At 42.2% G+C, this 15,901-nt stretch overlaps 1 protein-coding gene across 5 annotated transcripts in view; it reads left to right on the top strand.

The window, feature by feature from the left end:
- The window catches only part of LOC118286234 (unconventional myosin-VI), a 33,411-nt gene that overhangs the window by 10,492 nt on the left and 7,018 nt on the right, over positions 1-15,901 (top strand). For 3 of the 5 annotated variants that reach the window (XM_035610511.2, XM_047337651.1, XM_035610512.2), the window contains 19 exons: positions 660-840; positions 1,553-1,697; positions 3,175-3,332; positions 3,658-3,749; positions 4,202-4,274; positions 5,603-5,730; positions 6,607-6,702; positions 7,203-7,373; positions 8,496-8,534; positions 8,783-8,876; positions 9,198-9,328; positions 9,598-9,675; positions 9,813-9,942; positions 10,998-11,088; positions 12,058-12,208; positions 13,449-13,657; positions 13,758-13,836; positions 15,505-15,665; positions 15,811-15,861. In XM_035610511.2, coding sequence (XP_035466404.2) covers positions 660-840; positions 1,553-1,697; positions 3,175-3,332; positions 3,658-3,749; positions 4,202-4,274; positions 5,603-5,730; positions 6,607-6,702; positions 7,203-7,373; positions 8,496-8,534; positions 8,783-8,876; positions 9,198-9,328; positions 9,598-9,675; positions 9,813-9,942; positions 10,998-11,088; positions 12,058-12,208; positions 13,449-13,657; positions 13,758-13,836; positions 15,505-15,665; positions 15,811-15,861 — 2,258 coding nt within the window. The remainder of the gene's footprint in view (positions 1-659; positions 841-1,552; positions 1,698-3,174; positions 3,333-3,657; positions 3,750-4,201; positions 4,275-5,602; positions 5,731-6,606; positions 6,703-7,202; positions 7,374-8,495; positions 8,535-8,782; positions 8,877-9,197; positions 9,329-9,597; positions 9,676-9,812; positions 9,943-10,997; positions 11,089-12,057; positions 12,209-13,448; positions 13,658-13,757; positions 13,837-15,504; positions 15,666-15,810; positions 15,862-15,901) is intronic. The other 2 variants (XM_047337653.1, XM_047337652.1) reach the window with 1 other exon arrangement.

Here is a 15,901-nt window from a genome sequence, read left to right as displayed (position 1 = left end):
GTCCCTATATTGATCCATAGTCACAATCAATATAGGGCAAATATTTAAACATTTGTATTTTGCTGTGACGATGGACATTTTGTTCTCTTATACAACAGTACAATCAGGGATGTACATTTAGTCATAGTTGTGCAGCCCGTGTTAATTGTCACTCTGTGATTGACCTACAATCTTGACCCCCCCTTGTTATTTTCTTTAGGTGGTCTGTTCCAGTGACCTTTTATACACTGCATGACTCTCCTTTCTGCTCTCATCACTCCTGATATATTGCACTTATTTCTTTTAGATTGTTTTCTTGTCTTTTCTTTAAAAGTATAAATACATTAGTTTTCAAGACATTTGCTCATGTAGCCTTAGTTAAGAGGATGCTGTGCTTGCGTTGTGTGCTGCTGATGGAGGCTCTTTTAACAGATTCCTGTAAAGTATTTCTGTTCTTTTCTAAAACAAAAGTTAAGCGTGGGCTGTTGATTCACCCACGATTCAGTTTAGAATCACATTTACTCAATATCTGAGGACGATTTAAATGAAACAAGTGAACTAAACTTTTAAAATACAGATTGGTATTCACAGATCGCATCTTCTTTGAGTAAATCGTGATTCAAAATCAAACTCATTGCCTATTTTCCCGGCTGTTTCTAACCCTCTCGTGCCTTTTGCAGCATCTAAAGGTGGGTGCTCTGAAGGACCCTCTTCTCGACGACCAGGGCGACTTTAACAGGATGTGTGTGGCCATGAAGAAAATTGGTCTGGATGACACTGAGAAGCTGGACCTGTTCAGGGTGGTCGCTGGTGTTCTGCATCTGGGCAACATTGACTTCGAAGAGACAGGGAGCTCCTCGGGTAAGGCAGAAACATATTCTTTTATTAACATTTCAGGATAATCTGTGAGATTTTCAATATTTTGTTTGTCTTTTAAAATCACAGCATTAATCACTATTCATGTGAAAAACCAAGGACATTTTTTTTCCCAGCTATTCTGCTGCCCTAATTTAGAAAAAACTTAACTTCCTCTATGCCAAAGGATTTGTCCCTGAAAAGAATATCAGCAGACCAGACCTATGTCCTTCAACACCACCGCCATTCAGTCTCAAGTGCTGCTTGAGATCAGACCTCTGGTTACCCTGGCAACCAAAATGTCTATCTCCCTGTCCATGCTTGTTAATTCTTTATCTGTCTGTCTATACAGTCAATGTCTCTGTGGATTGATTGAATACACTGTGAACGCATTTTTTTTTATTGTAGGGGAAGTTGTGAGTTGTTCCTTTCTTAATGAAATTAATGACCACTGCTAAATGTCCCTATTACACCTACGCTATACCTCTGGCTGTGTTAAGATGATGATCATCAAGATATCAAGATAATTATCACTTCTTTACCTTCTCAGTTTGTATATATGGTTTGGTAAGTTTATGATATCCCTGAAAGAAAGTTTACAAATAACAATAATATGAAAAAGGAAAGAAACTTTAAGTATCTTGCACATTGTCCAGAGCAACAACCTGGAATTGGAGATCATAAACAAACTGTTTTCACTTTTTTATATATGTTTCAGGTGGCTGCGTCCTAAAAAATCAGTCGGGACAGACTCTGGAGCACTGCGCTGATGTGCTCGGCCTGGACCAGGACGATCTGCGTGTCAGCCTCACAACGAGAGTCATGCTCACGACAGCAGGGGGCGCCAAAGGAACAGTCATCAAGTAAGACCAGTGGTTTTCCTCCTCGGAGATCTGAGACTCTTTGAAACTTTGTTCGGTAATGTTTCCGTGCAGAAAATGATTTACGAGCCACTCCCAAAAAATGAAAACTATCGAATTGAACAGAGTGAAGACGATGAGTTCATAATCTAAAAACAGCTGATAGACCTAAGACAGGGATTAACCGAATGGAATTTAATCAGCACGGTTACTGGATAGGCTGCTGTTCCTGTACTTATCAGTGACAAGCCTGCAAAGTCTTAAGATGTATTTATTGTGCGGGATGGTGAGATTAAATGCTGACACTGAATTAAGCCTATTATTTGATGGTCTTAGTATAAGAGAGTAAATGGTAGATCTGATTATCTTATGCAAGAAATAAATCTGTGAGAATGTGTCTCGAATACGAGTGTCTAGCTGCCAATCGTCCTCGTCCAAGTAGCGCAGGTTATTTTTGCTTAGGTAAACTACTTCTGCATGATTGTGCGGTGTTTTCTCGCAGGTTAATGCGACCATGTTCAGATGGAGAATACGGTGCAACACTGGCCCTGCTGCTATGTCCGTTGGTGGTGATGTGGTGTTTGACTGATGGGGCCAGGTTGGGTGGATTAATATTTCAGGAAGGCCAGATGCTGGCCTGGCCTGCAAGTGTTTTCTCCACATAAATAATGCAGCTTGTATCTGAGGAGGCAGGCGAGCATGGCCGCTGCACAGTAAAGGCCCGGGGTCTGGGGGGTCCTGGTTTTTGTCATTCAGTCCCACTCTTCCCCCTTGGGAGGTTGAGGGTAAAGTGTGGTGAGCTGGTGGACGCGACGTTGTCAGGGATGACTAGTGTGCATAGGAAACATTGTAACTGATAAGAAGGGTTGACTGTAAACATCGTGTGTGTTTTCAAAGACTCACTGCATTTACCTCAAGTGAAACATGAAAGAGTTTGTCTATTCTCAAGAGAGTCATGGTGTGGACCATCCCTGTTTGTAATGGATGAGTGGGTTTTGTTCTAATGGAGGAAGAAAGAAAGGAAGAAAGTGAGTAAAGAGCTATCATTGCCAAAAGAAAAAAACCCATACCATATCATTTAAAATTCATCTCCTTCTCAGCTGGGAGAGCGGAGTTGAACTCTGGGCCACTGTGGAACTGCACTTTGTCCGTACAGTCAACCCCGCTAAATAATTCAAAATAAAAGGTGTTTAAGAGTCGTTAGAGAGCCTAGTAGAGTTCAAGGTTCACCTTTTAACTTTAATACGTTCTCTTTTGCTGCGAAACCCTCATTTTGAAACGATCACCTCCCCTGACTGTGAAGATCAGAAGGCTTATGGCACTATGCAGCAAAGTGTGTCGCGTTGGCTGTGGCCGTCACATGAAAATTGGGTTGATTTGAAAAGATAAATCGATAAATAAATAAAAGAGAGGGATTTGATAGGAGACTTGCATGTCCCATTTTCGGACCGCCTCTGTCCCACTTTGTGTGTCCCTCCAGGGTGCCTCTAAAGGTGGAACAAGCGAACAACGCCCGCGATGCCCTGGCCAAGGCGGTGTACAGCCGGCTCTTCGATCACGTGGTCAAACGAGTCAACCAGTGTTTCCCCTTCAAGACTTCCTCCAACTTCATCGGGGTGCTGGACATCGCCGGGTTCGGTAAGAAAAAAAACGCAGTTAAGTTTTCCCAAATGTGCAAATTGTCAACCTTCCAGATGCACTGTATTTTCTTGCTGTGTTAGTGACAATTATTTTTCCCATTAGCTTGTTTACGATTGAGTCTAAAGAGACACTTGTCTGTGCTGCATGTTTCCTGATATAAGTACCCTAATGCATACACACACACTTCATTACCGGGACCTCTCCTGCTTGAAATTTAATTTCCCGCTCTGCCATATTTAACACAGCCTTTGTAATTGTTTTTTTCATTTTAGAATTAATTGAAATGTTTTTTTTGTTCTGTTTCTGCTTCCTGTGTTTTCAGAGTATTTCGAGCATAACAGCTTTGAGCAGTTCTGTATCAACTACTGCAACGAGAAACTGCAGCAGTTCTTCAACGAGCGTATTCTCAAAGAGGTGGGTGATCGCCGTGCGGATTAAAGGGTGATTCCGTGTTGTTTACTTCTTTTCCTCCCGGGAAACCTGCCATGTCATGTCACTCACAAGCCAAACTTACTGACTCTCACGAGCCAGGAGGAGCTGGTTGGCACTCTAAGCCGTTCTGCGTTTCCCCCCCCCCCAAGTCTCCCCCGTGCGCTCTCTCATTAGAATGCTAATTTCTCGAGGGACACGATGAGGCTTGTTTCTCTCCTGTGATACCTTAACGCTAGTCTCTTCCAAGGTTTCCAATTAACGCGCAACAATTCCGGTTTAAGCCTCTTTGTCGTGCGTTGTGGGTTTGATGTTTGTTTTTGGTTTTTGTTTTCGAGGTGGTTGATGTTCTGAAACCACTGAATATTTCATAAACAGACCATTGTCAAACTGGTATTTCTAGTGTTGATTTGTGACTTTTGGACGTGTCCGTGCAGGAGCAAGAGCTGTATCAAAGGGAAGGTCTGGGGGTGAACGAAGTCCATTATGTTGACAATCAGGACTGCATAGGTAAGTTCCTCCGTGTCGAAACCACGATGACCCTCAAACTGTGTGCACTGATTTTGATTTGTATTACTTTCCTGTGTGGACAGTCACTCTTCTTAGGTCCACGATTTCCCTGACGTGTCACTGTTGCTGTGGAAAATGAAAAAGTTTCAAGAGAGTCCACACGACCAGTAAAAGTAAACTGCAGATGAACTTGCACATATCTCCCTCTGAAGAACCAGGCTGACTTGATCCGGTTTCAAATGATCAAGATCAAAGGTTTTCTGTGTGTGGGAGTATGTGTGTTGAGATCCACATGGATCTTGTGCCATGGGTGATCTTTGGAAGTGATAAACGGGCCCGTTGAGTGGCGCTCGGGGGACATCGTTAGGTTGAAGTGGTGCCTTTGAGGGCGTGTGCGCAAAACACGAAATGCACTGACGGAGACGTGGCTGTCTGCAGAGCCCACACGGCGCTAATGTCCTGAGGTTGGTTCGAGTGTAACACCGGGTCACCCACATGACATTCCCTGTGTTCTGGTCTGCACGTCACAGCCGCAAAAAATACACCTGTCGGTGGGACGAATATACAAACTGCTCATTATCCAAGAGGCTGGCATATCCATCTGTCCGAAGGGAGCAAGCGTAATGAGTATTTGTGGGTTCCGTGGCCTCTTTTGTGCAACGAGAAATGATACCTCCTTGTTTTTGTTGTCTCTGTCCTCGAATGAATCCTCCAATGAATGGGACGAGGTAGTCAGTGTATCAAGGTGAAGCAGTTTGATTTGTATTTCAAAGGGCTGAGATTATTCGGGTGCGAGGTTAACTGACTACCGTGAATAACATTTATGACTTGCAAATGGCCGTTTGGGTTTGGCCATTAATTCACCCATCAATCTTCAGGATTTATGCACAGGTGCTTGGCCATGCAAATTTCTTCTTTATTCTGAGGTCCTTGGCTATTAGATTATATTCCTAACACAGCGAGTCACATGAATAATTCATATATGTAGCTAAATGAGCACCCTGATGAACATGTTTTGTGTTTTTAATATTTGCATGCAGAAACAGTAAACAGTGGACATTTCCAATGAATTTCATTTTCAGAAAGTAAATGGTAAAGGATTTTGTAACTCTTGTGTCATAATGCCTGCTGTGGCTCCCCCCACCTCCCTTTACTGAAACACTTTGGTAAAGATTCACGGGTTTTGTTGTTGTTTCTATGAACGTCTTTAAGCATTTGATGAAACTTAGGGATTTGGACAACTTCTTAACATGTCATCTTGCTATGCATACCGATGCCAACACAAATCATAACCCTGTGGTTGATCGAGGAATATTTGTTGCTTCCAGACCTAGTGGAAGCGAAGCTGGTGGGAATCCTGGATATTCTGGATGAAGAGAACCGACTTCCTCAGCCCAGCGACCAACACTTTGCACTGGCTGTTCACAGCAAACATAAAGACCACTTCAGGCTGACGGTCAGACCCACACCCTGTCTTCTTTTCTTATTATCTCTCTTCTTTTGTCTTCTGTCCAATATTCTGCAATTCTTCTCTGTCTTTGCGCGTTGCACTCTTTAACTGACAATTTAACTGCACAAAGGTTCTGCCGTTGTGGTGACCTTCACTCTTGATTGTGTGTTCCAGCAGTTTTGTGAATGACACACACACAGTCACACAGTCCCGTCCCCTCCCTCGTTGTCACTGCCTTCATCTCAGCAAGCATGACATCCTTGTCGAAATGAGGCCTCGACCCCGATGCAGGCTTTAGATTAGAAGAGGCTCGCTGCAACTGCGCTCAACTGCAGGGAGAATTATTACTCAAATAAAGATTATTCCATACATTATATAGGATAAAAGACCTGAATCCTTATCTAATGTGCTCTTATATGCTGTGAGCTAACTTTTCTTCCGTTTGGTCTTCACACTTTAAAGATAAATTATCAAGGTTCCCCCTCGCTGAAGAAGCTAATGGAGCTGAAAAATGCTAGGTGCTACATTTTATTAAAAGAATAATGTAGGTAATATTTTGGGGACCTTTATGATACCTGAGACACATAAGATGAATATGGCATAAATTTGCAAAATATATTGTCTATCCATGCAAGTAAACATATTTCTTAAGACCAAATCCTCCTGTACAGTTTCTTGCAGGATTTCAGTGCACTTGGTTGATGTGAATGATTCATTCTCTCCTCATTCAATAGCGGAGTGGATAAACAAGTGGCTGCTGTAGACCTGCTGATGGATACGATTAGAGTGAAATCAATATATATACATATGTGTGTGTGTGTGTGTGTGTTTCAGCACTGTCATTAAATATGATTTGTTTTCTTCCTCTCGCACTTACTGTAGGTTCCCAGAAAGTCGAAGCTGACAATTCACAGGAACCTGCGGGATGACGAGGGCTTCATCGTCCGGCACTTTGCTGGAGCAGTCTGCTATGAAACGGTGATTTTTTTTTCTCAATTAGTCCATTATTTGTTTAATTATATATGTATAGTGCCAGAAAACACTTAAAATTACTCACAACAATTCCCTAAAGCTCAAGGTGATGTCTTTAAATTGTTTGCTTTAAATCCAGTTGATGATAATGTAAAAACAGCAACTGCTCACAGTGACAAAGCAGGAAGAAGTAATTAAAAAAAAAAAATAATAATTAAGATGATTAATTGATTTTAAGAACAGTTTCTCATTAATTTTTGATCAGCTAATTGATTCATCGTCTAGTTGATTCAGGTCTAACCGTTGACACAAATGTCACAACAGTACATCCCCTATACTCATAAAAAAGTTGCTTTGGTGATGCAAGTTGTTTGCTTCAGGGGTGGACACATTTGTTTTTAATTTGTGTTTCCTGCATTTTAGTGATCTGTATGAAGGTCTGCCACTTTTCGTGTCCACTGCACACACATGTAAATGTGTGCATTTGCATGTGTGTGTGTCCGCAGACTCGGTTTGTGGAGAAGAATAACGATGCCCTCCACATGTCCCTGGAGAGCTTAGTGTGTGAATCGAAAGACAGATTTGTTCGGGAGCTGTTTGAGAACTCCAACACCACCAAGGACTCAAAACACAAGGCGGGCAAACTCGGCTTCATCAGCGTCGGCAACAAGTTCAAGGTCAGTATCACGGTCCAAGTTAAGTTTGTCGTTTGTTTGACAAAGTCCCTGAAACTGAATAACACTTTTTAATTTATGATTATACTATAATATAATAATTTTTTTTAATTAATTTTTTTTAACACTACTTTGTGAATTTGGATGTTTAATATTTAATTGCATGGGACCTATAGATCATGTTTATAATCTCTTTATGTTTATCTTTTCAAAGTTTTGTTTGAATTTGAGACTCACAGTATGTCGTATAAACGGTGAATACATTTATATTGACAGTTTGTTTTTTCAAGATTAATACAAAATGCAATGATAAAGATGTGCAAGGCCCGAAGACGTATATTGAAAAAAGTCCTGTGAAATATATAACTATGCTCGTAGCTCATTTTCCTCCTTTTCCAGCTCCCATCTCCAGACCTGTTCTGTAACTCTTCTCCTTTTCCACTCCTCTTCCCAAACCCTCTCTCGCCTCCTCATTCAGGGTTTCCCCTCTTGGGTTTCCTCTCATCCCCCTTCTCTTTCCTCTGAGAGAGAGAATCTTCCTTGGTGGATAAAGCTGGATAAAGTCAGCTTGAGGTATAATAGAGAGGAGTAAACCAGAGGAGCGAGGCAAAATAAGAGAAAGAAAGAACATCCAGGCAACTTTCAGAGACATTCAGGCTTGGGAGTGAGCCAGAAGTTCTCAACGATCAGCTGCATTCTTCTATCACTTACTTCTATGAGTTGCATATCCCTTTTCAACAGATCTGAGTGTTTTTCATCACTAGTAATGTACCTGCACTAATGCATGAGACATGGACTGGAGCTCGAAGATGATGGTGCTGGATCTGTTCATTTTAACAAGATGTTTGAGACAAATATAATCTGTTCAAATGAGCAGTCTGGAGCTGGACATGGTATCAATAATCTGATTTTTAACCGTACGGACATTGACGTTCACTTAGTAATTCATTCATAAGTCATAAATTCGTGCACTTGCATGACCTGTATGCACTCTTGGTTTTAGCATGTAAATGTATATAGCTTGCTAAGTTTTCCTTGCTGGCTCCTTGCTGGCTGCCTTCATTACAAACATTTAAAACCACATAATCTTTAAACTGTTCTTTTTTTCTCTGCTTGCATCCACAGACTCAACTGAACCTGCTGCTCGAGAAGCTTCGCGGCACGGTGAGTTAAATGTACCTTGTTTCATTGTATAGTGAGTGGAAAAATCTTTTCACATTCTCTTTGAATCAATGTGAAAACAAACCACCCGTTACTGTGAAAAGTGTCCAATGGAATTTGTTAACTTGTTGCAGTACTATTATTGCAGATGTTATTTTAGTCTGATACCAGTTGTGTAGACGGCAGGTGCAGACTGAGAAGTACTGTGCCGAGACGGATCAATTTTTCCTGATTAATCTTTGTGTGTTCAGGGCTCGAGTTTCATCCGCTGTGTAAAACCCAACCTGAAGATGGTCGGCCACCAGTTTGAAGGAGCTCTGATTCTCTCGCAGCTGCAGTGCTCAGGTAGGTCTCAAAACAGTGGGTGTAAAATGAACTGTATGGTCTTTTTAAAGATTTGTTCCATTCACAATTTACACAATCTTTGAGGCGATTAGATCTAAGGATTTACTCAAAAATCCAATAATTTATTCAAATCTAAGGAAGCCATTGCTTTGAAACCTTTAAACTTTGCTAAATTAAGACAGAATAATAACGTTCTTATGTTCTGTAAGGGCATGTTTCACAGTGTACTGTAAATTCCTCAGGGACAATCCTGTTTCTCCCCGATGACTCTTTGTGTGTCAAGACCATTCTTTTCTTTGTTTGCATGTTTATCTTGACCAGGAATGGTGTCAGTGTTGGACTTGATGCAGGGGGGTTTCCCTTCCAGAGCCCCCTTCCACGAACTCTACAACATGTATAAACAGTACATGCCAGATAAACTTACACGACTGAATCCACGACTCTTCTGCAAGGTGGGATGACATAACCTGAACGGTTTTTTTCCTTTGGCGGAAAAATACACAGCGTGCTGTTGGTTTTAAAGAACAAGCTAATCTGTTTGGAATAAATCCGAATTAGTGGTGGAATTTGTTCAGGGCATAAAAAGGCTACAGCACAACTGACCCATTTGTAAAACGATTACCTCACATAGACGCTTTGAGTTCCATGAAAAGCACTATAAAGAAATGTCAGGTATTATTATTATAAACTGTTTTTTGCCCTTGAATTTGTCCTACTACAGGCGTTGTTCAAAGCTCTGGGACTGAATGACAATGACTTCAAGTTTGGACTGACCAGAGTGTTCTTCCGCCCTGGAAAGGTAAAGTCCACAAAATGAATTCCCCCCTTCAGTTTGCAGCTCATCATAAGCTGCAGCTCTCGAGAACAGAAATATGCCCTTCGACTGTGAGAATGACTGCTCTAATTTCTGTGCTTCTCTGTCTGTCTGTGCGTCAGTTTGCGGAGTTCGACCAGATCATGAAGTCCGATCCAGACCATCTCGCAGAGCTGCTGCAGAAAGTCAACAAGTGGCTGATGTGTAGCTGCTGGAAGAAAATCCAGTGGTGCTGCCTGTCCGTCATCAAACGTATGTTGAATCCACCAGCAAAACAGAGTTTGATTTCTCTTCCATCCCTTAGATCTCAGTGCTCCAGTTATAAGATGTACTGCACTATTTCTGTCTCTATGCCACCTGTCTTGAATCAATCCTTTCTAATAGAGAGATGACACGTGATAAAAAGATTTGGAAAAGAGTGCCTCTTAGAAAGCCTATCAACTGTAGAAAGAGACTTCTGCGCAAAAAGCACATGATGTTTTCCTTAATCACGCTATTTCAATATCCGGTGGATGATTACCACTGCAGATCCTTTGTCATTCCCTCACAGTTTATTATGCAGCTGTGGTAGCCAGACTAAATCATATCTCACACTTTTCAAATTCCCTCTGAATATTGAAAGCAGCAGCCTCGAGCAATATGGAATAGTCTTTTAAAAGCAGTTCCTTGAACCATTACACCCTGTGCCAAGGTATTGATTTCCACCATTCAACAAAGTGCACGCTTGCCTCTGCCTATTTGGGTAAAAGCGTCAAATGAAATTACATTAAAGTTAATAGCAGAATATTGCCTCTGCTCGACCCTCCATTTCTTGCATAATTGACCTGAGGATATTTATTTTCCTGGTCCTGGTCATTTATATCCTTCAACGCCTTACCTTACAATTACAGTGTGATTTGCGCCTGTGTGTGTGTGTGTGTGTGTGTGTGTGTGTGTGTGTGTGTGTGTGTGTGTCATTGAGAGAAAGAGAGTGTGTATAGTGAACATACGATATTCTGCACTACTTGTTTTTGTGCATACTGTATCACTTCGTAACCAGTACTGCGGTATTACAGTTGGATAACAGTATTATTATGTAGCTCTATTATTTGTTAAGATTAAACTTCTCCGATCTGTCTCTTCCAAAAATAAAAGTTTTACCGTTGCATTTTGTATTTTATTTGAATCGTTAAATCGATTTGGGGTATAGATAGTTGTGGTATGTAAATGATCCAGGAATTTAGAAATTCATTAATCTCCAGCTGTGCAGATGTGTATCTTTTATAATTAAGTATTTTATATGTCTTATTTTTCCTCATCTTCAACAGTGAGGAACAAGATGAGTTACAGAGCATTGGCTTGCATTAAGATTCAGAAGACTGTCCGCATGTGGTTGTGTAAGAAGAAGCATAAGCCACGGTGAGTTCCTTGTACCCAACCCACACACACACACACACACAAATTTATGCACGCACACATACGATCTCTTACTCTCTCATTTTTCTACTCTGTGCCCTTTACCCTCATATTTTTTTATTTCACCCTGTACTCTCTCTGTGCGTGTGCTTTTTATTTAAATGGTTTCACACCTGATGGTGTTTGATGGCTTTCCCACATTGTGCATTTTAGGAGTTCAAATCAATCTAAAAAGTAATATGTTGTGAAATGATGTGTCACTGGACTGCTTTCGGAAATACCACACGACTTGCTGTGTTGGGTTGCACTTGGAAACATGGCCGTGGTGAAAGCAGACGTTCAGATAATGGGTTTTCAGACGGTTTCTTGGAATCTGATGTATAAGACATTTTATACAAACACATGCACACACACCTGTAGTTCTGTATGAAGGTTGTTAGTTGTTATTCCTAACCATAAAAACAGTATATCTTAATATAAACATCATATATAGAGTGAGGGAGAATATAGACAAATTTTGCTTAGCTTGACATTCAGACACACACCTCTGATACATAGACTGCTTATACAAAAGTGGACGTAGTCACCAGGTCCAGAAAGTAAAGCCAATGTGGAAGTGACATCAGCTAAAATGCCAATCTCTGGGCTTCAAACAGTCAATTCACGAGCCGATGGTCGACGTCACGGTGGGTTGCCAGTCACCCCCAAATCGCATTTGATTGGAATCATTTATGTATATGCACCGGAGTTCAACATGAGTCATCAAAACTTTTTTATATCTAAAAATGATTTGCAGACAATTAACACAGACAGTTTGGACTATTTTTTTTACTTCACTGGAGTTCACCAATATGTCAGTTGCACTTCATTGATTCTTTTAGAACGTTGTCACTTCTTTTAGTCAGTGTCCATTTGAATGAAACTCTTCTCATGCTCTTAATTGTTAATTGCGTTCCTTCTCCCCCCTCACAGCATTGATGGTATGGTAAAGGTTCGAAATCTTAAGAAACACATGGAGCGGTTCAACGAGGTGGTAAACGTGCTGAAGGAGGGCAAACAGGAGATGGCCAAACAGGTCCAGGAGTTGGCCACCTCCATCGACGCTCTGTTAGCCAAGATAAAGGTGAGTCATTGATATGTGGCCTGTGTTCACCCCCTTTCAAAACACGGGGTCGTCGCTCTGGTGATTTTTTTAATCTGTTCAAGTTTACAATCAGGGGCTTTGAACAAGCGAGAAGCAATAGAGTGTTCCAGACACATGATGCTGTTCTTCTATATATGTGTTTATCCAGTGAAGACTTTTCAGAGCAAATTCCTGGCTTTAAGCATGACTGCATCAGATCCATACAGTGCTTCCCTGCATTCACACCTGTTGCTCCCCGGCACAACCAAGTCTTTCTCCCGTTGTACGATAAGCCTTGTCCTAAGTACCCCGTGTCCCTTTTCTCATTCAGTCTCTCATAATCGATTTTTTCAATCACCTCCGGATGGAGAGAAGAGCTCGGTGAAGAAGAAACCCTCTCCCGTCCAATAATTTAATTTAGTGAGGCTGTTTTGCTCGATTATCTAACTTAGTTAGACTAGTGAAATCCCAGCTCTCCCTGTGCAATAAGCACAAGCCTTATTGGGCCTTACAGCGAATCATCACAAACACATTCAGTTGCTATTCAAGACATTTGGGTGTTGAATATCCCGACGGTGCTGATTATCCTGAAGTGTTATGCACTGTAACTCCTGGATGCAATCATCAGGTATAGCTGGAATGCTCATAGGTTCCTCGAGGTATACTGATTGACACCGGTGAACCATTGACTCCTGACCCTTTCTCTCCCCTCTACCACAATCACCCCCCTTGTTCCTCTGTTAGCCTATGAGCAGCCCCACTGCCGACACTTATGGCACTGTGCATGCTTAGAAATTTCTCCCGGCATGGCATCTCTGAGTGAATTATGCATGAGATGCCAATAGCTGTCATTCAGGCCCCTATACGTTGGGGACAAGACCTTGTCATCTTCCCTCCCTGTGCCACTCTAATGAATCTTCACAATACGGTGACCTCTCCTCTCCCCACTGATTGTCTGATTAGTGTAGTTGGAACACTGTGTGCAAGTGTCAGTCACTGCGTTCCCTTTATTGCCATAAACAGAGAAGTGCGTGCCAAGTCAGGATGAGTGTCGGAATGTCGCTCCCTGTAAAATTGGCAGTGGGCTGAATTTCATTTAGAAATAAAAACATAGTATACCAGTTGGTATAACCAACAATTGGCTGTGAATTGATTGAACAGTTGGATGAAGAAATAAGAGAAAGAAGGTCTTGATTGTGTGACCTCCACCTGCAACACTGACCCTTTTCTTGAACCCTAGACCACAATGATGACTCGGAAAGAGATTGACACGGAGTACCAGGGGCTGGTGAAACGCTCGGAGCAGCTGCTCTCCTCCATGCAAAAGAAGAAGCAAGAGGAGGAGGAGGGTGAGAGGCTGAAGCACATCGAGGAGGAGATGGAGAAAGAGAGGAAGAGTAGGGAGAAGGAAGAGCAACGACGCAAACAGGAGGAAGAGGACAGGAGACTGTAAGTGATGGCAAACGGGAAGACATAATGGCAGATGGTTTGGCACTATAAGCTGCCCGTATCAGTCGTGTTTTTTTTTGTTTTTCTACAAACATTTTAGGAAAGCAGATATGGAGCTGAAGAGGAAGCAGGAGGAAGTGGATAGAAAAAAGAGAGAGGAAGAAGAGAAAGTTATACAGGTTTGGACTGTTCTCAATTTTTCTATAGTCATGCACTGCTGTATGTTCCTGCTGAAAAAGTTGCAATTTCCAAGGACAGAAGTTTAGGAAGATGACCCCTGACCCCGAGTCCCATGCAGCTCATACCCTGATCCGACAATCACATTAAGGCAAGATGGTTTTCCAGACTGGATCCAGAAACACTAAGGGCGTTTTCAAAACCCCTTTTGCAACAGCATAACTATAATGTAGCTTCAAACTAATTTCATGTCTCTTCCAGTGGATTTTATTTGTGTACAGGCACCACGCTGAGCTTACAAGCAGAAAAAGAAAACATGCTAAACCACCAATTGGGTTCTCAGCAGTAAACTCTGCCTGCTCTTCTCTGCGACTGAAACATTCATTTGCTCGTTGGTCTCCCACAGCAACAGCTGGGTCATGACTTTGTTCAGATTCCCAGAGGCTTTTCCACAGGCTCATGATTGATGATTCCATTTCCTGCTGAGTTTCCCCTAACTGAAACACTTCATCCCTCCGAACGCTATCCTGTCGTTTATGATCACATCGTTGCTCCCATCCACACTTACCTCAACCCGTGGCGCACATGTTATTGACTCGCTTCTGATTGTCATGTCTTTGTTATTTCTTTCCTCTGGCCTTTTCATTACACTCACCTGTCCCTCCTCCTCGCCCTTCCTTACATCCATTCATCCATTCTGTTACACGCACATCACACCTTCTGTACGTCCACAGCTCTTTGTATTCACTCAACGCCAGTTGGACATTTGCATTCTGTCGTGTGTGGGGGTTTTTCCGAGCAGTGAGAGTGTTGACACCATCCTGTCATAGGCCACGTGTCTCGAGAGACTCCAAGCAAAGTGTGTTTATCCCCAATCTTTGAGACTCAGAGCAGCAGAAGTTAACCTTCTAAGGGTGTCTGCTGTGACTTCAGTGGCACTTTGCTCTGTGTTCCTCTGCTATGTTCTGCTGTGTCAAAGGTTAGTCCAGCACTGTATCTCGCTCTCGCCAAACTTAAACGTAACCTGGTACAACATCTCAATGGCAAAATAGAAATAATAACAATGGAGACCAACATTTACAGGGCTGGAACCATCCCAGTCAATTGTGTGGTTCTCATGCTTCAGTCTGGTCATGTATCACGACTGCTGGTTGGACCATTCTCCAGTATGAATAATATATTCTTAACTTGAGTGTAGTATTCATATTTCAAAGCGCCTCAGAGAAAAGGATCCATTGTGGACTTAGATTCGTGACTCTTTAGGGAGATAAGTGGATATACTGTATATATTTACATGTAGTTGTTGATTCATAAATGTATAAGTGCTAGTTTGCGAGTTATTCTGCAAAGAATAATTAGCACATTTTCAAATCTATGAAGTGCTGGAGTTTGAATCTGGGTCACACCTATCAAAAATGTTCCTACTGATTGTTGTTGTGTGCTTCACTGTTGTATGCCCCGTTTTGTCTAGACAAATGATCAGTAAAGCTTTATTAGCAGCCGTGCAACCCAGATAATTAGGTCTAATCAGAGCTCAGCAGAGCTCTGATTGTTATGAAGGGTCTGGCACTCATGACAGCACCGGCATTTAGACAGGATCTAGGGTTTTTGTAGATTTCATAAAATCACATTAGAAAATGTGGTGTGTTTTGTTTTGTGTGTGTTTGCAGGCAGAGTTGGAAGTCCAGCTGGCCCTGGAGCGCGAGGAGCAGGTCCAACGCACTGCCATAGTGGAGCAGGAGAGAAGAGACAGGGAGTTGGCCATGAGAATCGCCCAGAGTGATGCGGAGCTGATCACCGAGGAGGGCCAGATGGACGCAGGCCTGCGCAGGTATTATACTGTACATGTGACCACAGGGCACACCTGTGCATGAAACATAGCTGGGCAGGCGTACGCAGCGCACAGTGAACAAGCAGTGTTGACGTCGGCATGCATGTGTAACCGCGTCTCTCCTGTTGCTGTTGTTTTCTCCCAGCGATGAGTCTTTTTCAGATCTTCCCATCTCCTCATCCTCAGCCAGAGCCATGTAAGATATCAGTACAGCTTTCCGTGACCGCCCATGTCCA

This window comes from Scophthalmus maximus, chromosome 15 (assembly GCF_022379125.1).
Source record: "Scophthalmus maximus strain ysfricsl-2021 chromosome 15, ASM2237912v1, whole genome shotgun sequence".
In the NCBI taxonomy this organism is placed as follows: domain Eukaryota; kingdom Metazoa; phylum Chordata; class Actinopteri; order Pleuronectiformes; family Scophthalmidae; genus Scophthalmus; species Scophthalmus maximus.
Note: the sequence above shows the minus strand (reverse complement) of the source record. Positions and strands in the feature narration are given on the sequence as shown.